The 22,949-nt window shown below is 53.0% G+C and overlaps 3 protein-coding genes across 20 annotated transcripts; 2 read left to right on the top strand and 1 right to left on the bottom strand.

The window, feature by feature from the left end:
* The first annotated feature begins 786 nt into the window (after positions 1–786).
* Positions 787–2,292, top strand: NR2C2AP (nuclear receptor 2C2 associated protein). The gene is made up of 5 exons (XM_047844947.1): positions 787–1,091; positions 1,259–1,349; positions 1,588–1,693; positions 1,770–1,837; positions 2,103–2,292. The coding sequence occupies exons 1-5, from the start codon at positions 1,054–1,056 to the stop codon at positions 2,217–2,219; spliced, it is 420 nt and encodes a 139-aa protein (XP_047700903.1). The 5' UTR covers positions 787–1,053; the 3' UTR covers positions 2,220–2,292.
* On the bottom strand, positions 2,284–8,983 carry RFXANK (regulatory factor X associated ankyrin containing protein). Of its 2 annotated transcripts, XM_047844813.1 has the most exons (10): positions 8,854–8,983; positions 8,035–8,174; positions 7,339–7,533; positions 5,196–5,279; positions 4,983–5,048; positions 4,657–4,757; positions 4,362–4,487; positions 3,911–3,977; positions 3,423–3,503; positions 2,284–2,502 (listed from the first exon to the last, which is right to left on the bottom strand). In XM_047844813.1, the coding sequence occupies exons 3-10, from the start codon at positions 7,523–7,525 to the stop codon at positions 2,432–2,434; spliced, it is 783 nt and encodes a 260-aa protein (XP_047700769.1). In that variant the 5' UTR covers positions 7,526–7,533; positions 8,035–8,174; positions 8,854–8,983; the 3' UTR covers positions 2,284–2,431. The 2 variants fall into 2 exon arrangements, with proteins under 2 accessions (XP_047700769.1, XP_047700760.1); XM_047844804.1 differs by lacking the exon at positions 8,854–8,983 and having other exon boundaries at positions 8,035–8,246.
* Positions 8,917–19,479, top strand: BORCS8 (BLOC-1 related complex subunit 8). Of its 17 annotated transcripts, XM_047844872.1 has the most exons (7): positions 8,917–9,090; positions 10,836–10,973; positions 11,525–11,802; positions 12,285–12,349; positions 15,869–15,979; positions 17,844–17,919; positions 18,250–19,479. In XM_047844872.1, exons 1-6 carry the CDS (start codon positions 9,054–9,056, stop codon positions 17,875–17,877), a joined length of 663 nt encoding a protein of 220 aa, XP_047700828.1. In that variant the 5' UTR covers positions 8,917–9,053; the 3' UTR covers positions 17,878–17,919; positions 18,250–19,479. The 17 variants fall into 17 exon arrangements, 12 of the variants coding, with proteins under 12 accessions (XP_047700828.1, XP_047700864.1, XP_047700880.1 ...); XR_007149082.1 differs by lacking the exon at positions 10,836–10,973 and having other exon boundaries at positions 11,690–11,802; positions 15,869–16,021; positions 18,159–19,479; XM_047844908.1 differs by lacking the exon at positions 10,836–10,973.
* The last annotated feature ends 3,470 nt before the right edge of the window (positions 19,480–22,949 follow it).

The following is a 22,949-nucleotide window of genomic DNA, read 5'->3' as shown; positions in this document are numbered from 1 at the left end:
GAGCCTCTGGTCTCCCAGCCCTATGTCTGGCTCAGCCCTGACTGCATGGATCTGTGTGTGTGTGTGTGTGTGTGTGTGTGTGTGTGTGTGTGTAGCTCTGTCTTACCAAAATTGAGGGCTCCTCAGGTATGGAGGAGGCTTCTCGCTGAGGCTTCTCACAGTCCCCAGCACCACCCAGCACAGGGCTGGGCAGCAGGGAGTGAATTCTTGTTTAGTGAATCAGTGAACCAAATCTTTAGCCTTTGTGCAATCTGGTTTGGCCAACCCCCTTCTTCCCCCCAGTTCATCCTTCAAAACCCACTTCCCACGCCCCCTCCTCCATGAAGCCTGTCCCAGGCAGCATTTACTAGGAAGAAAGATTTGGAGGCTAAGCCTCTTGTGTTGCAGCTGGGGTACACGAGGCTGACGAAGACTCGCTCATCGTGGCCTCTTTCTCAACTCTTCCTTTGGTCCCTGGGAGGCAATGAAGCGCTCGGCAGCATTAGCAGTTACGGAATGAGTTTTGGCTGACTTCCCCAGGTAGGGAGATATCGTTATAGGAAGTCTCTCAGACTTCCTATACCCTATACCCTGCTCTATACCCTCAGGCACCAGAAGACGGCGCCCCGCACACAACTTGGCAAACAATTCTTTCAGGTGCCTCCCTTTTTCCTCCAGCTCCAAAAGAAAACTCAGCACTGGATGAAGGCCCTTTAAGAGGCGGGCACGGAGGGGCGGGGTTCAAATTGCCGCCTGCCCTGAGAGCACGGGAGGGGCAGGGCTGAGTCACAGTGCGCTTGCGCGGTGTCCTCGTGGTTCCGGGTCCTGCTCTGGTTCTCGGCGCTGTTCGCAGAGACTGAAGCTCGGAGTCCGAGCGACCCCCGGAAACCCACGGGAAACCTGTTTCCCTTACTTGAACCTGCTGTGAGAATCTAGCCGCGGGTCACTGCAGTTTCTTTGAAACCTTTGTAGACTCTGAGGCGTGGTCAAGGTCGAACGGCTGTGGCTGCGTTGGCGTCGGAATACGCACACCGGCTACACCGGCTGAGCCCTGCGAGGCTTTGTGGAGCCGAGATGACCCACTCTTTGGTTTGTCCAGAGACAGTGAGCAGGTGAGACCCTGGGGACGGGCAGTGGCGGGCGTGGCCCTTGAGCCTGGGGTTAACCGAGCTGGGGGTGCCGGGGTTAGCTGGAAGCGAGGAGGGGGCGGGCCCACCGGTGGGCGGGACCTCGGCGCTGGGTTTAGCCAGTCTTTTCGCTCTTATTCTGGTGCCTCCAGAGTGAGTTCAGTGCTTAATCGCAACACTCGGCAGTTTGGAAAGAAGCATCTGTTCGATCAGAATGAGGAAACGTGCTGGAACTCGGACCAGGTGAGGCACCTCTCCCTGGACCCTCCACCCATCCCTGTGAATCAGATTCAGGAGTCCGGGGTGCCTTGAGAACTAGGGAGCACTCCAGCTGGGCACAGTAGAGTTGGTCACGGAGGGAACGTGTGCCAACTGCCCCTCACACCACCTCTCCCCCCATCGACTGTGGGAATAAGACACATAGCAGGCTCTGTCTGAGCCTGGACAGATTGTGAGCCTCAGTTTCCCCGTCTGTCTCCAGGGCCCCTCCCAGTGGGTGATACTAGAGTTCCCTCAGCGCATCCGTGTCTCCCAGCTGCAGATCCAGTTCCAGGGGGGTTTCTCCAGTCGCCGGGGTCACCTGGAAGGTACTGGAGGGCTCTGGAAGGTGGGGGTTTGGAGAGGGCACCCCAGCCTCACAACCTGCCCCTTTCTCTGTTGCAGGTTCCCAGGGGAATGAGGCTCTTAGCAAGATTGTGGACTTCTACCCTGAGGACAACAACTCACTTCAGATATCCTTCCTGGGCCTCTGGGGAGGGGCGGGGGTGGCGGTCTGTGCCTCTGAAAACCGTGGGCCCTGGTATGTGACCTTGAGCAAGTGGGCTCTGGACCTCCATTGTTCCATCTGTAAAATGAGCTGGTGGTAACCGGTTCTGTGTGAGAGCCTCAGAAGGGCTCACAGTGTGGCCCGTCACCCAGCACACTGGTGGTGTCTAAGCTGGGGCTGCCAGATGGGCAATGATGAACTACCTATTTCCCTTGACTGCCTATGCTCACACCTTCCCTGTGCCAGTTGCCGAGGCGGACCGGCTGAAGGTGACATTTGAGGACGCCGCTGACTTTTTTGGCCGAATTGTCATCTACCACCTGCGCGTGCTGGGGGAGAGGGCGTGAGGCCACTGGGTACTAACTAACTCCTCCAGGAAGCCCTTGGGGAAGCACAGTGAAGTCCTTGAGGTTATGCACAGAAGGTTTATTGGTTCCTCTTGGGAAGGATCCCCTCCCACTGTCTGTCCAGGAGCTGCCTTTGAAGCCAGTTCTGGGTTCCCCCAGCTCTGCGTCAACTGTTTTGTTCCCTGAGTATCTGAGTCCCCAGCAGGCAGCCTTCACTCAGGATCTGCGGGCACCAGGTTGCTCTGGAAGAGTTTGAGGATGTGGTTCTCGATCACCTGTTGCACTGGAAACAGGAAAGGGAAAAGGTGGGCCATGAATCGAATGCAGGCTGCAGAGACAGAGGCCATTTGTACACCTCTTTTGGGGGATGAGCCGGGGTGTCCCAGCATGAGAACTGCACCCGCCTCTCAGGGAACGAACGGGGATCTCCAAGTCCTGGGACACAAACGGAGGACCTAATTCATATGCGGGGAAATCCACACCCTTCCCAGAGTGCAGCTGAGAAGACGGAGGCCCCCACGCCAGGAAACTCAATTTCCCCTAAGTCTGTAAAAATGCATTTTTGGAGGCTTTTTAGAGTAAAAAAAAGAAAAAAAAAATCTTTACCAAACAAAATTCTCGACTGGTGACTTTTATGAAAGGATAAGAGGGGCTGTGAGGAATGACTTCTGTCCCAAATGGAATAAAACTTGAAGGAAGGAGGAGAAATCTCCCAGGCTCTCAATCTCTCCATGACCCCAAGGGGTCAGTTCTATTAGGATCTCCCCATTTTGTGGATGGGGAAGCTGAAGGGGGAAGTGGGGAACAAACTGGGGTCAGCCGATGGTCCCTACTCACACCCACCTCCTGCCATGGAGAGGGCTGGCTTCAGTGACCCTCTGTGGCCCGGCCCCTCCTTCTTGGCATCCTTATCCTGGAAGGCCTCTGCAAGGATCCCATCCTCCAGCCTGGTTCCTCCAGCCTGAATCCCATCCTCCCTCCTTTTGGGCCTCCCAGTGCCTGTGTATATCTCATCCTGAACCCAGTCACTGACACACGTCAGCCTCCCGCACATGCCCAGATGAGTACACAGTGGCACTACGTGTTTGCTAATGTGAACACTCTCAACGCTAGCATGTGACATCTGAGAGGGATGTCCTGTGTACCCCTCTGTGGTCACCTGCTTATGGCACACTGTCACTGCCCTATGTGTCTCAGGCTGACCTTTCCGATATCCCAGGGCCACGGCAAGGTCCATTGGGGTATAGCCGGAGTCAGCCTCAGTGGTGAGATCGGCTCCTCGGGCTGCAGAGCAAAGCAGGTGTTACTGGAGAGGCAGCGGGGCTGGGAGCCCAGAATGGGGCATGGAGACTTGGGAGATCCAGTGATCCCTCATGGTATAGCCACAGGTCTGCTGGTTGCCCTTACAGGCTTGGATGAGAACCCGAGCTCTCTGAAGAATGTGGCCAATAGAATCCCCACCTCCAGGGTCCCTGAGGCATGAAGGGTGTGGGTGTTCAACCCGGTGAGCCAGACCCCTGTACTATCCTACCATCTCCTGTCCCCAGATCAATCCTCTGGGAAACTCAGGTAGTGACCATTCATCCCAAGAGCTGTTCGAGCAGAGTTTGGACCCCTCCCTGGCCCTCAGGGTTCCTGTGGGGCCAGCTGGGGCTCTGAGGCCCCCAGGGCCAGCTGCTACTCCCACTTACCCAACAAGGCTTCTACGCACTTCACGTGGTTCCCACGCACGGCGTACAGCAGTGGCGTCCCTCCATTCTGTCAAAGGCAGGGGCAAGGGCGACCGACATTCTGTCTTTTCCAAATTCTCACAACACCCCCAGCCCTCCAATTTAATGTGGTTCTTCCTCCTGCTCAACACCTGGCCTCGTTCCCCCTTTGGGTCTTAGCTTAGATACCCCTTCTTCCAGGAAACCCTCCTCGACTTCCCTGGACTCTGGAGGCCGCTTTCCGGGCTCTTGCGGCTGCCTGTGTGTCTGCTGTTACAGTGCTATTCACTACATTTCAGCTGTTTCTGTGTCGGCTGCCCTCCCCGCAAACTAGGAGCTCTGTAAGGCTCAGAGAAGGCTGTCTTGTGTTCTCAGCACCCACAGCAGGCCTGGTACCCTGCAAGGTGCCCAGGGCCAGTGGGTGGTGCCTCACCCAGTCGTAGATGTTGATGTCCACGTCACGCTCAAGTAGCAGCCCTACAATGTCTGTGTAGCCGCCCATGCTGGCCAGGGACAGGGCGCTTTCCCGTTCCTTGGCCAGGATGTGGGGGTCAGCACCCTGTGGTAGGGGGAATAGAGACAGTGGTGATGGGATGGGTGGGGGCATCCCCTGGAATCCTGGGGTACCCATGGCAGCCCCTTCTCATAGACATGGCACCAGCAGACTCAGACGAGACCCCAGCCCACCCTCAAGTTCCTGGGAAGCCCTCAGCTGGGCTGGGACGCACCCACTCGAGCAAGAAGCGGACAGTCTCGATTTCTCCAAAGGCGGAGGCCCAGATGAGGGGGGTGAAGCCATGCTCGTCCGGCTTGTTGATGAGGTTGTCGCCTGGCAGGAGGGGGGTGGTACCACTGGGATGCACCCCTGCCCACTCTCCCCAGTGCTGTGGGAGCAGGGACAGGGCGGGTGGCTGGGGTCAGACATGAGGGGGAGCACACGGGTGGACACAGGCACACTTGTGGAGACTCAGGTCATTTCAATACCCACGTGCACACACCAGCACGTGTGGTCAGACACATTCGGACACACCACAGTACTCGTGTGGACACACACCTTTCCTCAGATGTTCCTTCAGCTGGCTCAGCTCCCCCTGGGCCGCGAGCTGGTGGATGGACAGGGCTAGGGGCCAGAGAGAGGCAGAGTCCTCACCTGTCCCATCCCTGCTCCATGCCTCAGTTTACCCCATCCAAAGTTGCTCCTCCCGGCCCCTGCTACCTACTAGCACCTGTTACCTCTCCCCGCCTTAGGGACTGGAGGCCCACTTACAGTCGAGGGTGGCTGGCAGGGCCGAAACCTCGTTCCCCCGCTGCCGGTTGGTGAGGGTTGTGGAGTGCTTCAGGGAGCTGCCTCCTGGAAGAGAGAGGAAGGGCCTCAGTTTGCTCCTAGTATGTCTCTGAGGCTTCAGACCAGACCCTCGGGGTTTGGAGCTACCAAAGACAGTGCCTCACTCCACCATTCACTCACTCTGCCCTCCTGGATACCCGGGTTCACCTTTCTCCTCTACACCTGGTGATGTTCTGGGCAAACGATACATAGTCCCTGCCCTCAAGGGGCACATCGACAAGAGTGGGGAGTCAGACAGAAGGAGAGAACTAAGTATTCAGGAGAAATAAGAAGGAGGTAGAAGAGGGGCACCTGGGTGGCTCACTTGGTTGAGCGACCGACTTTAGCTCAGGTCACGATCTCGCAGTTTGTGAGTTTGAGCCCTGCGTCGGGCTCTGTGCTGACAGCTCAGAGCCTGGAGCCTAATTCAGATTCTGGGTCTCCCCCTCTCTCTGCCCTTCCCCTGCTCACGCTCTGTGTCTCTCTGTCTCGCAATAATAAACAAATGTTAAAAGAAATTTAAGAAAATGGGGCGTCTGGGCGGCTCCGTCGGTTAAGCGTCCGACTTCAGCTCAGGTCATGATCTCACAGTCTGTGAGTTCGAGCCCCGCGTCGGGCTCTGTGCTGACAGCTAAGAGCCTGGAGCCTGCTTCGGATTCTGTGTCTCTCTCTCGGCCCCTCCCCCGCTCATGCTCTGTCTCTCTCTGTCTCAAAAATAAATAAAAACATTAAAAAATATATAAAAACAACTTAAGAAAAAAAAGAGTATCCTTAAAACAAAAGAAAAAGAAGGAGGTAGAAGAGAGTGGAGAGAGGGGAGGGCCAGGGGTGAGTCCATTTCAGACATGATGGTCAGGGAGGGCCACTCTGAGGAGGTGATACCAACTGAGAGTTTGGCCAGATGAAGAAACCAGCCCTGGGTAGAGGCAGAATGTTCCACACAGAGGGAACAGCAGGGACCAAGGCCCCAGGAGGGGCTGAATTAGACGTGTTCAAGGACTCCAGTCAAAAGAAATCCTTGAGGGGCACCTGGGTAGCTCAGTTGGTCTATTTCAGCTCAAGTCATGATCTCATAGTTCGTGAGTTTGACCCCCACATCAGGCTTTGCGCTGAGAGTACAGGGCCTGCTTGGGATTCTCTCTCTCCCTCAATCTGCCCCTTCCCTGCTCATGCTCTCTCTCTCTCTCAAAAAAAAAAAAAAGAAATCCTTGGATCCTTAATAGGGTTAACAGAATCACCATCTGACCCAGCAATCCACTCCTAGGTATCTACCCCCAAAAGTTGAAATCAACTGTTCAGACAAACACCGGTACACAAATGTACCAGCAACACTAGTCACAATCGCCTAAAGAGGAAGAACCCAAGGGTCCATCGATGGATGAATGGATAAAAGAAATGTGGTCTGGAATGGAATATTATTGGGTCATAAAAAGGAATGAAGCACAAACACATGCTGCAAATGCAGACAAACCTCCAAACCATCATGCCGAGGGGCGCCTGGCTGGCTCAGTCAGAGGGGCATGCAACTCTTGTTCTCGGGGTCATGTGTTCAAGCCCCACATGGGGTGTAGAGATTACTTAATAATCAAACTTAATAAATCAAACTTAAAACAGTGAAAAAAACCCATCATGCTGAATGAAAGAAGGCAGACACAAAAGGCCACATGTTGTAGGATTCATTTATATGAAATATCCAGAACAGGGAAATCCATAGAGACAGAAAGATTAGTGATTGACAGGGGCCAGGGGAGGAGGGATGGAGAATGATTCCTCATGGGGACTGGGTTTCCTTCTGGGGTGACGGAAATGCTCTGGAACAACAGAGAGAGTGGGGGTGGGGGGCTTACGCACAATGTGAATGTACTTACCGCCACTGAATTGTATGCAAGTCTGGTTAAAATAGGAACTTTTATGCTATGGGGAATCTAGCCATCATATATATACATATAAAGCAATTCCTCACTGGGTGGAGAGGGAAGACACATTCTGGGTAATGGAACATAAAGACAGAGGTCCTGTCTTGAGCCTGACATTCCATTGTCCTTGCATCCCAGAGGCAGGAGTCCAGGGGAAACATCCTACCTACCCTGCGGTGAGGAGGCGCCAGCATCCGGTTCAGGATTCCCAGGCTCCAGAGTGCAGGGGAAGAGACTGAGCACCACAGTGTCTGAGCCATCGGGGGCCTCATCGCTGGGGTCCTCAGGGTCCCCAAATTCTGGGATGGGGAGCTGTTGGGTCAGACTGAGGTCCTCTGCCGGCTGGGTGGGCTCCATGGGGGAAGCTGGCAGAAGCGCCAAAAGATAACAGTTAATTATCAACAACTCCTATTAAGTAGGCACCAACAGCATACCCGGCCTTTCACAGTGAGGGTGGGTAAACTCAAGCTCAGCGGGAAGTTAAAACCACAGTCCAACTGCTTTTCAGGCTCATTCCTCCCCCGCTACCAGGGCACATACAACATGCTTTACTTAAAATGGGTTCAGCTATCTGGGTTCGAATCCCACCATTTATAAGCTGTGAGCACTTGGGCACATGACTTAACTTCTTTGAGCCTCAGTGTCCTCATTAATCAAATGGGGAAATGAGGTCTTAGCACCGTGCCTGTACATAGCAAAGCTGGGGGCCTGATACACGGGCAGAGCTTAATAAACGTTCACTGTAGTTATTTTTTTCTTGCGTGGTGGTGGGGGGGGGGGGTCCCCGGAATAAGTGACTGCTCAACAAAGTGTGATCGGTCCCATCCCACCGGCCCCTCCCAAACAGATCCGAAAGGTCCACTCACCTCTAACGAGCCTCGTCTGTCACCCCACGCCGCAAGTCCGGGTCCCCCAAAACTTGGGGGCCCAATTCACAAACTTTTCTCCTTCAATTGATATAGGAGGGAGCAAGCTGGAACCTGGTTCCTCAGCGCCCTGGTTTCTTCTGCCGGGACAGAGAGCAACTTGATACGCGACCGCTACCCCCACCTCAGAGCACCCCACTGCGCCTGCGCACCCTGCCTCCCCAAAAGTGCCGAAAGGCAAGAGCAATAGAAGCTGCTACTGGCCCTTTAAGACTTGGGGGAGGGGCGTGGTTTCCGCTGGGGCCCAAGCGATGCTGTTGCGCCTGCGCGTTCTTGTCCAGGCAGCTCCGGAGGGAGCCCGGCAGGGTCTGAAGGGATGGGTGGAGCCTCAGAGGGCTCAGAGGATTTCATTGAGACAGTCTTGCGTCACTACCCCCCCCCCCAGCTCCACCCATAAGTTTTTCCTGAGGGAGACGCTAGGCTCCAGTTGCTCCAGGACGGGCGGGGCTCTCTCCTGTACGAAGGTGGTGGGCGGGGAAAAGTCGAGGTGTCGGGACTTAAAGGGGCAACACTACTGTCGCCTCCGTTCATAACAATGTCTTCTTTGCGGTCCTGGGGGCGTGTGAGCATGTGCAAGAATCTGATGGCAATAGGAGGGTACAAAGAGGCCGTTTATGTGGCCCGAAGTGGACAATGTTTGGAGCGTTTCCCTAATTCGTCTGCTCCCGGAAAAGGGAGTTCGTGAAGGGAGGGTGCCCTTGCCCCTTCCTGCTTGGGTGTCCCTCCTGGAGCTTCAGGGGGTCTCCGCCCCTTCCTCACCCGTCTACTGGTGTGCCTCCTTCCCCAGTCTCTCACTCAGGGTTCCTCTCCAGTCTAGGTACACGAAGTAGTGAGGCGGGCAGGCCAATTGGCACCGGAACTGGAGCACCACGGCGTCTGGTTTCGTAGGGGAAGGTTTAAGAAGCCTTCCCCATAGCCGGACTTCCGCTTCCGGTCCTCGGAATCTGTACGCGGTCGTTATGGAGGAACCGGAGATGCAACTCAAGGGAAAGAAAGGTTGTGTTGAGCCCCGGGCTGGACAGAAGGGTGACCTGACAGAGTGCAGGAGGGGGCAAAGGCTTGGAGGGAGCATGCGGGGGAACTAATTGGACCACCATTGCATCCTGGTTCGGCCGCTGACTAGTTTAAAAACCTTTAGAGTGCCTCCGTGCCTCGATTTTGTCATCTGTAAAATGGGAAGTATAATAGTCTCTCCCCGCCCCCATAGGTTTGATGTGAGAATTCAATGACCTGCTATTTGTAATGCATTGAAAGAACGCCTGTGACGTGGCAATCGCTGTGCGTGTTACTTCCGTATATGGTTACGTATTTGTTTAGGTTTACGTTAACATCGAATATTTGTAAGTCACATAGTTACAAATTACCAAACGCCACAGACTTGTTAAATCATAAAGGTTTTTGTTATGACACACGTTATTTCTAGTTATTATTTTTAAGTTTATTTTTGAGAAAGAGCGAGAACACAAGTGGGAGAGGGGCAGAGAGACGTACAGAGGATCCCCAAGCAGGCTTCCCACTGTCAGCGCAGAGCCCCATGCTGGGCTCAACTCACCAACTGTGAGGTCATGACCTGAGCGGAAATCAAGAGTTGGTTGCTTAACCGACTGAGTCACCCAGGCACCCCTCTAGTTAATTATTTAGAAGGCACAAGTATAGTTCATTTCATCTTTTTTGCAGCAGCACTGAAGGGTAAGCTCTTACGCTCATTTTCCAAACGAGGAGGACTAAGAGGGATAAGAGTACACTCAGTTTGGAGGTGGCAGGATGGGCTCTACCCTACTGAGGGCGTTGCAGTGAGCTAGACATGCTGACACTAGCCAGACTCAATGCACAGCCTCCCTTGACTCCCAGATGCACCAGAGTTCTCTGTCTTGTTAACTACACTCCACTGGGCACAGCATGGGGTCCATCTCTGTAGCAAACCTTGAGGTGGGTACTATTATTCCATTTTTACAGCTAAGGAAACTGAGGTTCCCAGAAGCCCCTGCCCTCAAGAATCCAAGCTTTAACTTGTTTTTGTTTTTGTTTTTGTTTTTGTAAAAATGTAATGTAATAAAGAATGAGAATTTATAAGAGAAATGAACAAGGTGCTGAGGTTGAGAATGAGATGGAAGTGACATCCGGTTAAGCGTGGTGATCAGGGAAGGCCTTGCCCAGGAGCTGAGACATGAGGGATAAAGAGAAGCCCATGGGGGAAGGAGAGGGTCAGTGGCAGAACAACCTGGGCAGCAATACAGCAGCTACTGGTCACAGTATTTATGGGTATTTCAGTTAATTAAAATTAGGTAAAACTTAAAATTCTTATGGTGAGCACTGAGTAATGTGTAGAATTATTGAATTACTATATCGTACACCTGAAACTAGCATAACACTGTATGTTAACTCTATTGGAATTAAAATTTAAACAAAAAAAAAAAACTCCATTTGGGAGTCGTATTTCACGTTTCAGCCACGTGCTCAGTGGCCAGCCGTATGTGCCTAGTGGCTACGTTATTGGACACTATAGATTATAGAACCTTTCGGTCATCTCAGAAAGTTCTTTTGGACAGTACTGGGAGTGTCCAAGGAACAGCCAGGAGGCCACTGTGCCTTGGATGGTGAGGAAGGCAGGGAAGTTAACAGCAGGAAGAACATACAGGGCCTTATGGGCCATAGTAAGTTAGGTGGATTTTACGCTCTGGCTGATGGGAGCCATAAGAGGGTTTCAGATAAGGGAGGGACATATCTGATATGTTCATTAGGAGATCACTCCATCTGTTGTTTGGAGATTGGACTGTTGGCAGAGCGGAAGCAGGGAGACCAGGAAGGAGCTGAATCTGGCGTCCTGGCGAGAGGTGGCCATGCCTGGACCAGCGTGGGCAGTGTAGTGGTAAGAATAGGTGAGATTTAGACTTTGTTTTCAGGCAGAACCAGCAGGATCTGTCATGGATGGGAGGGTGTAGATGACTGACTGGCTGGGAATGTCATTTGTTGAAGCAGACCGTGGGGTAAGGATTTCTGTGTAATTAACTTACCAGGAGAACCTCACAGGGGAGATAGGCGAAGCTGAGCAAGGAGTGATCTCAGGGCAGATCCTCAGCCTGATGCTTCAGGAGAACTCAGAAGGATGATTTACACCTCCACGTTGTCCCAACACACAGCAGGAGATGTGGCCTTTAATACCCCTTGATGGTCAGTCATGGCTGAAGGCCACCCAGCGATCTAAGCTTCCAGGCATTTTCAGGTCCAGTAACTGGTAGGACCCTCGAAGAAGAGTCTCAGATTCATTCCTTGGGGTAAAGGGAATGTGAGAGGGTCCAAGTGGGCAGAAGCAGTGTCTACCGCAAGTGGGCTTGGGAGGGGAAAAACCATGAGTTCACTGGATGTGTTAACATCATGATGAGCAAAGCCTTTCTTGATTATCTCCTTCAACCCATCACTGGGACCACAGGTGACCCAGCTCCTGAGTGGACACTGGACACCCCTCGCTGCTCTGGCTGGACTCGCGGATTAAGCAGTCAGGAGTCTTATGCTTTGTCTCTTTGTGTCTCTGCCGCCCTTCCCTTGCTCTGCCACCCCCCACCCCGGCCCCCAACTTTTGATTTGCTCGGCCCAGTCACAGACAAGTTCACTGAGAGTGTCTATGTCCTGGCCAATGAGCCATCCGTGGCCCTGTACCGGCTGCAGGAGCACGTGCGCCGCTCTCTGCCTGAGCTGGCCCAGCATAAGGTGAGCCCCACTGACCCCTGCCACTGACCTCCCCCAGAGTCCTCACCTCATGATCTGGGGCCTGCTACGTGGAACAGGGGCTGTTGGGGGAGGAGTCAAGGCTGGGACAGCAGCAAGGAGGCACGAGGTCACTGAGACAGGTTGAGGCCATGGGTGGACAGATTTGGGGGCAGATATGGAAGAAGGGGGTGGCCGGATGTGCATTCGTTGTCACTTGTATGGCGAGAAGGAAGCATCTGCATGAGGACCCGAGGGAATGATGTGCCAGGCCAGGGAACAGCCGGTGCAAAGGCCCTGAGGCATGGTAGCCACGTGTTGGCGGAAAGCCCAGACCGGTGAGGGAGGGGATTTTCAGGAGGAAAGATCAGGATGGAGGGGGCTGGTCTCTGTGGCCATGGTGATGGGTGATCAGGTGCTCCATCCCAGGAACTGAGAGGGTGGAGGTAGCAGCCCTCCTGCTAACAGCTTCCTGTCTCCCACAGGCTGACATGCAGCGATGGGAGGAGCAGAGCCAGGGAGCCATTTACACAGTGGAGTATGCCTGCAGGTGAGCCTTGTAGCCTCCCCACTGCCGGGGTTGTCCCCGTATACCCCAGGGTCACCTCTTGGACATTCCGGGGCATCTCAGCCAGCTCTCCAGTGAACCTTCTCCTGCCAAACGCATCTGAGTTGAGGCATGTGGATCTCGACTTACTTGGCCACACAGCAGGTTCCAATCCAGGCCTGTGCTTCTCACCATTTGCCCATCCCCCATGTGCCTCAGGCAGGCTTCTTCCCGAGTGGAGCCCCTCCCCATGTGTCGTAGGAAGGGGTGGAAAGGTTTAGGGGAGATGCCATCTGGGAAGGGAGCCAGTGCCTCAAGGGCCTTTTCCTTCCCACATCCAGGACCACAGACTGGCCAGTGGGGTGGACGGCAGCTGAGAGGAGGGCCACAGCACAAATACAGCTGATTATTTTTACATTTTTATTTCTTTCCAATTTTTTTTTTTTTTTTAGTGTATAACAGACGCATAAAATTTGCCACCTTAACTCTTTTTAAGTATACGGCTCAGTGGTATTAAATACATTCACGTGCAGCCATCCCCACCCTCCATTGCCAGCATTTTTTTCATCTTGCAAATCTGAAACTCTCCCCGTCAGACACTAACCCCGCCCTTCCCTTTCTCCTGACCCCTGGCACCCACCATTCTGTGTTCTGTGTATGAATCTGGGGACCTCACATAAATGGAGTCGGACAGTATTTGTCTTTTCTGTCCATCTCTTTTCACTCAACATGCTGTCCTCCAGGTCTTCCCATGCTGTAGCCTGTGTTGGATTATCCTTCCTTCTTAAGGTTGAGTAGTATTCCATTGCGTAGACCCACCTCAGTTTATCCATCTGTCGATGAACGTTTCGGTTGCTTCCACGTTTTAGCTACTGTGGATAATGCTGCTGTGAATGTGAGGGTACCATTTAATTATTATTATTGTTATTATTATTATTATTATTATTATTAATATTATTTTGTGTTTAGCTTTTTCTAAGTCTTCAGATTCCACCCCTTCCCCACCCCCCACCCCCCGCCTCCCAGTCCCAAGGGAAAGATGTATGTCAGAGTAAAAGGTAGTAGCCAGTGTTTCTTTTCATCATCGCACCTTTCCTGGCCTTGCCTCCCCCTCTTCAGTTGGTTCCCCTGACTATACTTAACGTCCTGGCTTGTTCCGTTTGCCTCGCGAGTTTGGCAGTTTTATTTAGAAGTGCCATTTGCCCTTTGCGTGGACTAAGTCATTTTCATGGAGGCTGGACACACCCCAGCAGTACAGTCTGTGGAACCACGGGGTTTGCTTGCCTGTTTCTGTTGTGCGAACGAAGGTTCTTTGACAGGAGGTCCTGCTGCTGAGGGTACTGAGCCGAGTGCTCTACCATCAGCCGCCTTGGCCCCTCCACTGGGACAGAAGGCCTTCCAGACGGATGGCATTTTCTTGAGGATGGTGGCCTCAGACACCCTCATTAGCTCAAGAAAGAGTAGAAAAGAAATAGGAGTTTCTCTCTCACGTCTGCCAAACAGCTCCTGCGCGGCTGTGGGCTCACCAGCAAGGCCCAGGTCAAAGGAAGAACATGTCAGAGTCTGTACTTTGTCCCGGTTCCTCTAGCTGCCCCATTCAGTGAAGGAGTCCGGGCTCCGGGTGACACTTCAATTTTAATGCATTAAAATGAAATAAAAGATTCAGCTCCTCTGTCTCACTAGCCATATTTCAAGGGCTTAGCAGCCATGTCAGCGGATAAAGAATGTGTCCGTCATGTTCCAGAAAGTTCCACCGGGCCATGCTGAGGTAAGCATGAGGCCAGTGTATTCTGAGCTCTGAGCACTTCTCGCTAGGGAGATGTGAATTTCTCTATGCTAAGGGACCATGTTTCCTTTATGGACATGAAAGAGCCCTTTTGGTTGTTGACAATGCTTTACGTAGTTGATGCAGAATTTATAGATACTAAATTGGATGAACTATTCAAGAGGGAACTTAGAAAAGCAAGCTTTTTTCCCCCCTATAGTTTATTTATTTTTCATAGTTTACATCCAAGTTAGTTAGCACATTGTGCAACAATGATTTCAAGAGGAGATTCCTTAAGCCCTTTACCCATTTAGCCCATCCCCCCTCCCACAACCCCTCCAGCAACCCTCTGTTTGTTCTCCATATTTAAGAGTCTCTTCTGTTTGTCCCCCTTCTGTTGTCCCCCTCCCTGTTTTTATATTCTTTTTGCTTCCCTCCCCTTATAGTCATCTGTTTAGTATCTTAAATTCCTCATATGAGTGAAGTCATATGATATTTGTCTTTCTGTGACTAATTTCACTTATCATAATACCCTCCGGTTCCATCCACGTAGTTGCAAATGGCAGGAATTCATTCTTTTTGACTGCTGAGTAATACTCCATTGTATATACATACCACATCTTTATCCGTTCATCCATCGATGGATATTTGGGCTCTTCCCATACTTTGGCTGTTGTTGATGGTGCTGCTATAAACATGGGGGTGCATGTGTCCCTTCAAAACAGCACACCTGTGTCCCTTGGATAAATACCTAGTAGGGCAATTGCTGGGTCGTAGGGTAGTTCTACTGTTAATTTTTTGCAGAACCTCCATACTGTTTTCCAGAGTGGCTGCACCAGTTTGCATTCCCATAAAAACAAGCTTTTCATCCAGGTGGGCAAACACTAGAAAAGCTGACTGCATTTTGGTAGTGCTAAAACGAACAAGCTAACAGAGCAGGCGATAGCCCCCCAATCCCCGCTTTGATCTCATGGCCGTTTTCCAGCCGGTCCCTGACTGATAATAAATAGGAGTGAGTTTTTTGTCTTTAATAGAACAGCTTTAAAATGACACTTTTATTTCTACTGCAGATACTATGCAGGTGAGTTGCTGGCATTAGCAGGGCCCTGGGTGGCCTGGTGAATATTTTACTGTTGTGCTGTTGGAAGGGGCATTTTCATTAGATGTTTGTTAGTCTGGTACCAACACCAGAGGCTAGCACAGCTTGGCAGTGGTGTCCCCTTAATTAGTAGTGAGTTATTCTGGTTCTCTCTAAGCTCACCTCCAGAGCTCTTCACAGTTGAGTTGATAAGCTTCCTTCAGAGGCAGGAATAGGTTATCTAAAAGGCCATTTTTACACGTTTATCGCTTCTTCAAAACATTAGGTGGTCTAGCAGCAGGATGTAAAAGTTGCACCCGGGGCGCCTGGCTGGCTCATTCGGAAGAGCATGTGACTCGCTCTCGATCTTGGGGTCGTGAGTTCAAGCCCCACGTCAGGTGTAGAGATTACTTAAATGAATAAATAAATAAATAAAAACTTTCAAAAAAATAGCTGCTTCTGGCCATCATGCACTCTGTCGCATAGACGTCATCGAGGTGTGGCAGGAAAATCAAAACTTTAAACCCCGGATAAGCCCATAGAATCCCTGGGGTGCCTGTTGAGCACTGAGCCCGTGCAGGTGCCCCCACCAACCTCTGGTTGGGAGGCTACATGGGCAGGCGCAGGGAGGGGAGGGTAAGGCGGGGTGGCACCGACTGGGTCCATCCTCCCATTTCAGTGCTGTGAAGAACCTTGTTGACAGCAGCGTCTACTTCCGCAGCGTGGAGGGTCTTCTGAAACAGGCCATCAGCATCCGGGACCACATGAATGCTGCCGCCCAGAGCCACAGGTAGCTCCGGGACCACCCGCTCCTGCTCTCAGCCTCCTCGCTGTAAGGACCTTTGCTTCTCAGCCAGGAACTGCTGTTTCTCACTCCTTAGACAGCTCCCTTTCCTCATCTCATGGTGCCTGGTGGCTTCCTCTCGTCCTTTGGCGTCTGTAACGGGAGAGTACAGCCACCCAGCACCCAGGTCCTGAGCTCTGCTGTGTGCCCGGCCCTGGGCTGGGCACCGGGGATGCAGCGGTGGCCAATATGCATGTACTCGTGGTCTCACGGGGAGGCATACGGCAACCAGGTAAACATGGAACAGACGAGCATTTCAGATGTGCAAAGGAAGAAAAGGGAGGTGGGAGCCTCTCTGAGGAGGTGGGAGCAGAGGCCTGAGCACCATGCAGATGGGAGGTAGCCCGGGGAGGGGGTTCCGGGTTGGACAGCGGTGAGGACAGAGGCCCTGGGGATGGTGATCTGGGTGTGTTGGAGGAACATCTAGGAGGCGAGTGTGGCTGGAGTGGGTGAGCAAGAGGGAGACAGAGCCCGCGAGGCTTGCAGGGGAGGTTGCCTGGAGCTGAAGGAGGCTTCAAGCCAAGGACCAGATGGCCTAAAAATGAAAAGCACTTAACAGTCCTCGCACCCTGGGGAGAGAGTTTTTGTCATATTGTCATTATAACTTAATAAACATGCACTTGGGCACATGTGCACGTGCTGTAAGCTGTACCTCTGCTTTGATATATGTCCGGCTCCTGCAGTCTGGGACTGGGTCTGGCATGCCTGTCCCCCACCAGACATTTAGAAAGAAAAAAAAAAAAAAATCTGTGTTACCGTTCTGAAAACTGAGACGCAGGAATTGTCAAAAACAAAAAAGCCTGGTGAATGTGTAAGAATGGACGTGCAGCCATCTTCTCACAGAGGGTAGCATGACATGGGTTGATCGGGGCTCCTTCTTTAAAGAACTGTCTGCCTTGGGCTGCCCTGCTGTAGGTTGGTGCAAGCCATTGGGGCCAGAGCTTGCTGTGTAGTGTGCACAGCGCCCCCTGCACGGTAGGGCCTCAAAAAGCCATAGCTTTTACCTTTTTTTTTTTTTTTTTTTTAAGTTTATTTATTTATTTTGACAGAGGCAGAGAGAGGGAGAGAGAGAATCCCAAACAGGCTCCTCTCGGTGTGGAGCCTGACGTGGGGCTTGATCCCATGACCGCAAGATGATGACCTGAGCTGATATCAAGAGTCGAATGCTTAAACGACTGAGCCGCCCAGGCTCCCCCATACCTTATTTATTTATTTATTTATTTATTTATTTATTTATTTATTGTTTATTTATTTAAGTTTTTTTTTTTAATGTTTATTTTTGAGAGAGGGAGACAGCGTGAGCTGGGGAAGGGCAGAGAGAGAGGGAGACACAGACTCAGAAGCAGGCTCCAGGCTCCGAGCTATCATATCAGCACAGAGCATGATGTGGGGCTCGAACCCACGAACTGTGAGATCATGACCTGAGCTGAAGTGGGACGCTTAACCCACTGAGCCACCCAGGCGCCCCCCCCCCCCCCCCGCCATATCTTTTATTTTTAATTCATGGTTTCCCAAGTGCTTTAGATGCCTTGCTTGTGCCTGCTTCTGAAAGATGCTTCTAGCGGCTTAAAGTGCTGCTTAACACTTCTCTTGGCAAGCTCTGCGGGTTTGAAGTGCCCAGTCCTGCATGAGTCCCAACCACGACCTCTGAAGTGTGTGGCTGGTCCCATTTTTACAGAGGATGCCCTGAAGGCTGAGGCCAGGGGTCTTAGGGGACTGGAAGGTAACCCAAACCCATCTCCAGCCTAACTGAGCACGCCCGATGGCCTCTGACATTGGCCTCAAGGACGCTGCCCATGTTTTGTTCCAGCCCTGACGAACCACCCCTGCCCTCCTCAGCTTGATCCCGGAAGAGACTTGGAGGTGCTTTGGCCCCTCTGGCTCAGGTCAGTGTCAAGTGGGGTCGTGAACCTCTGCACTCCATGCTCTGAACTAACCCACCCTCTCGGTGTCCAAGAAGGGACCTGCTCGTCTAACCTCTTGGGCTTTCTCCCTGCGCTTGTAGGATACTTTCATCAGTGGGAGGCTTCGGGGTGGTAGGGACCTTCAGCCCTCTGCTACGCAGGACGTTGTCAGCCCTCGTCTCCCTCGTGCTCTCTGTGCCAACTCCCTGCCCCTTCTCCAGGCCGCAGGCCCTGTCTCGATCCTGTGTTCCCCCTGCCAAGACAGAAAGGGGAGCCCACGTTTGGTTGTTTTACTCCCACGCGTTCTCTCAGGCAGAGCCCAGCATGATGGCTACCCACCCAGCTCAGGAATCTTCGCTGCACTGCTGGCCAGCTGTGTGACCCTGAGAAAGTCCCTCCCCTCTCTGGTCTCTGCCTTTCCCTTCCGTCAGAGTGGTTCAGCAGGCAGCAGAGGGTGCTGCTGCATAGTGATGTGTGTTGTAGCAATCAGCTACTGCTGCATGACAAACTATCCCCAAACTTAGTGGTTGACAACCCTAGTCATTTGGCTGCTTACAGTCCTGCGATTTGGGCTGGGCTCAGCTGGGCAGTTTTTCTGGACTTAACAACTATCTGGCACTCATCAGAATTCAAAGGGGCTCATAGTCAGAGGTGGCCTCGCTCACACATCTGGATCTGGACCCGTGCCGTCAGCAGCAGGGGATCCGTTCCCCTCCGCGTGGCCTCCCCAGCAGGCCGACCTAGGCTTCTCCTGGTGACCGGGTGCCCAGAGGGCAGCCCCCGTGTGCCTGTGCCCATCCGACCTCTTCTTGCTTCACACCGCGGATGCTCCATTGGTCAAGGCCAGCCACGTGGCCAGGCCAAGAACCTGATGGGAGAGGACTGCAGGAAGGCCTCAATACCGGGAGGTGTGATCGACTGTGTGAGGAGAGCATGGTACCAAGAAAGGCCTGGCACGTTGTTACTCGGCGCCCATGTACGGCCGACCCCGGCAGATCGGCGGCATCTGAGGGACTTCTGAGCTCTGGCTGTTGTAGTTCTCAAAGCCCCGCCCATTTGCCAGCACTACGATGGCGCTCTGTGCCACAGAGGCCCTCTCAGAGGGCTTGGGAGGCATGAGTGGGATGGGGCCTCCACAGCCCCCGAGCCACAGTCTCCAGAGACAAGAGGCAGCAGAATTCATGTGTATGCAGTTGAAGTACTTTTTGAGCACCTGCTGTGTGTGTGCCAGGCTTAGCTCTCCGGCTGGGGGTAGTGAGGAATCCCGCTGGCTGTGGGATTGCCTAGGGAGCATCTGGGAGGACTTGGGGCAAGAGGGGCTACCAAGAGGGTCAGCAACTCATCCCAGTGGCCCACACAGTGTTGCCCACCAGCCCTGGGCCTACGCCCCACCATCTCTCCACTCCCTTCTCCTTGCCCTCGTCACTCCCACCATCCAGCTTCAAGGACACCACCCTGCTGCCCTCCCCACACCCTGTTGTCATCTGCTGTCCCTCTGCTGCTGCGCCCCCTTGGAATAAAATTCTCTGTGGCTTCTCCTGACCCCGCCTTTATCCCTACAGGCCCTGCCCCCTTCCTCTTCAGAATTGTTGCCCCATTGCCCCTCTCGGAGCCTTCCACCCCGCACTTTCCCCCCAAACTGTTCCCTACAGGGTGATTGGTAACCTTTATAGGGTCAAGTCACAGTCTCCCCTGGCGTCTGACTTCACCTGCCTCTCCAGTCCAGGGCCTCTAGCACAGTTCCCTTTTACAGAAGAGAAAGCAGGCTCAGAGAGGCCAGGCACAGTCACTGCCTTGACCAGAAGTGCTGGGAGTCCTACCCCGGGGTTTCACCTCTTCCCCCATCCCACCTAGTACCTCCTGCCTCAGGTGCCATCTCATCAGGGTGACCTTGCCACCCTGACGGTCTCTCAGACCTCTCTCTGACCCTTGTCCCTCCATCCCCTAGCCCCACTAAAGCTGGGGCCTTTGGACACAACTTTGTGGAATCTGGCAGGGACTGAAGACCAAGCAGGTGTGGCCAGCACATTCCTCTTGCTTCTGCTCAGCGCCGCCTCTGGGCCCCTCTGTGAATGTCTGGAGACAAGGCTTTGCTGCCTGTGGACTCCTACCTGCCCCCCATTGATCACGGACACAGTCATGGCCACGGCCCCCCCGACCGGTAATTGCCACTCTGTTAATCCTGAACAACCACCCACTGTGTGCCTGGAACCTCACTGGGGGCTTTTCAAGGCTTATCTTTTCATCTTTCATCCTCAGCCTGGTAAGGCAGGTGTTACCCCCAAATACATATGGGGAAAGAGAGCCTTCGAGAGGTGGCATGACCTGTACAAGGTCACACAGCAGACTCCAGAGACTGAGTCCTACTGTGCTTCCTGCTGTATAACATGGGGCCTAGAGCTGGGCCTCTCTGGTCTGGTCTTCTCTTCCTTCCTTCCTTCCTTCCTTCCTTCCTTCCTTCCTTCCTTCTTTTCTTTCTTTCTTTCTTTCTTTCTTTCTTTCTTTCTTTCTTTCTTTCTCTTCTGTTTTTTTAAATGTTTATTTGTTTTTGAGAGACAGAGCATGAGTGGGGGAGGGGCAGAGAGAGAGAGAATCTGAAGCAGGCTCCAGGCTCTGAGCTGTCAGCACAGAGCCTGACACAGGGCTCGAACCCACAAACCATGAGATAAAGACCTGAGCCAAAGTCAGATGCTTAACCAACCGAGCCACCCAGGCACCCCTGGTCCTCCTTTTCTCCATCTGGACAAAGAAGCCTGGATTGGACCTTCTCTACAGGCTGAGGTGGACATTTGTGTATCTGCCTGCACGGTCTGCATTCTGTCTTGAGCAGAAATGCCCACCCCAGGCTCAGGCCATATGAAAAAGCCTGGAATGGGAGTGTCCCATTCCAGGTGTGGATGTGGGACACTGGCCTGGCCAATCAGAGCCACCACCTCCCAAGTCACAGTGATTGGGTAGAAATGAGCGTGTGACCTTGTGAGAGGTCTCACTCAAGAATTTTGCTGGGAAAAAAAAAAAAAAAAGAATTTTGTTGGGAAGCCTGGAAAAGTCACTGTCTTCCCACTAGGGTTGTTGAACTAGGCAGGTGGAAGGGGAGACCCAAGAACACTGCATGGAGTCCTGGATCCAACTGTACCTGACACCAGTAAATCTTGATTATTCAGTTTCATTGGTCTCTAATGTAACTGTATTTGCCAAAATTGCTTTGAGTCCATTTCTGCTGACTGCAGAAAAGCCCACACTGACCACTGTGAATTTCAAGCCTGGAAGATCATGGTCCGCAGTTTGTACACCTCCAAGGCCCGCCGGCTGCCAGTGCAGTATCCAGCACCAGATATCAGGAAGATCAGAATGGAGTTGTTTGAAGTATAGTCCGGGTGAGTCCTAGGCCGACTGCTCTGAGAGGATCTCCCCACACTTCCCTAGGTGTTGTGAGTGGTTGGAAGAGAGAGGCGGCAAGGGTCAGGGGGACCCTACGGGAGAGAGAGAGGGTCCTGGTGGGGTGTCAGTGTTGTGGAGGGGCCTGAGGGCCTAGGAAGGGGTTCGTGGACACAGGAGATATGGAAGAAGGACCACCTCCCACTGCCAGGAAATAGGAGTCCCTTCTCTCTCCCCTTTCTAGGGTGTATTAGGGGCCTCTGTGCCGCCATCCTGCCTCCCCACTTGCCCCAGCCCAGGTTGTGGGGAGGGAGAATCCTCTGGTCCACCTGATTAGAGGCCCTGACTGGTGTGTAGCCCCCCCACCAAGTCACTGTCACCGTTTGCCCGCTCGGAAGGCACTCGTCCTTCTGTCCTCCTACCTGTCCATCAAACAGCCATTCATCCAGCAGTCATTGACTGCCCTCTGTTGGCCAGGCCCTGCCCGGGGAATGCCCTGGTGAGCAAGACAGGCCAGCCCTGTCAGACCTAGGGGTGAGACCGGCAGGAGAAACAGGCGGCTAAGTGAGGGAACTGCGTATTTTCCAGGGGCTGCCTTGGACTGTTCCTGTGCTGTGAGCTAGTAGGGTGCAGTCTTGGGGTGCCCCAGACCCTCCCAGGGCTCCCCATCACCCACAGTCCCTGGGTGCGATCTCAACTAGTGACTAATAGTCTTCTCCATTCAAAGATCAGGTCTTTAGACTGAAGACCCCTCACGACTCTCAAGTCAGAGGGCTCCGAACTTGGCTGGTTTATTTGCATTTCATTTACATGTCCCTCCCTGCACTTCCCACCTAGAGAACGCCCACACCCCCTGGGCCACCAGGGGGCGCAAGAGGCAAACCCTTGGTCAGGCCTCGGAAGTGGTCATTGTCCACTTTTCCTGGCCGGTCCTGGTAGGTGCATTGTGATCCTCCATCCTTTTTCCATACGCCCTCGCTCCCATTTTTCAGAGAGTGAACTAAGATTCCATGAGGCAGGATTACCCAGCAGGACCTTGCACCTGCCCCCATGTGCTCCTGGGCTGTTCTGGCAGCCTCCCTTCCTTGCCAGGGTGGAGGTGTGGGCACTCCCAGACCTGACTCAGTAGGATTTGCTCCCAGGAGAGCCCCAGAGACAGGAGGTGGGGGAAGCTTGGAGAGAGGCAATGAGCTCCCTTGTGCCATGGGGCGTTCAAGCTGGAGCCTAGCACCCATGAGGGTGGGGATGACCTGGAAGGGACCTTGTGGACCACCCCAGTCTCTTTCAAATCTGTGGGTGGGGTAAAAGGAGGCCCAAGAGGGCAGTGACTTGCCCCCGGTTGGTCCACAGTGGTCAAAATGGGAATCAGACTTCACTTTTGGCTTTTTGTCCTTAGCCCAAATCTGAGTCCTGGGTTTTTTTTTTTTTTTTTGTTTTGTTTTTTTAATAAATTTTTTTTTTTCAACGTTTATTTATTTTTGGGACAGAGAGTGACAGAGCATGAACGGGGGAGGGGCAGAGAGAGAGGGAGACACAGAATCGGAAACAGGCTCCAGGCTCCGAGCCATCAGCCCAGAGCCTGACGCGGGGCTCGAACTCACGGACCGCGAGATCGTGACCTGGCTGAAGTCGGA

Source organism: Prionailurus viverrinus, chromosome A2 (genome assembly GCF_022837055.1).
Source record: "Prionailurus viverrinus isolate Anna chromosome A2, UM_Priviv_1.0, whole genome shotgun sequence".
In the NCBI taxonomy this organism is placed as follows: domain Eukaryota; kingdom Metazoa; phylum Chordata; class Mammalia; order Carnivora; family Felidae; genus Prionailurus; species Prionailurus viverrinus.
This window is presented reverse-complemented; position numbering and strand designations above follow the sequence as displayed.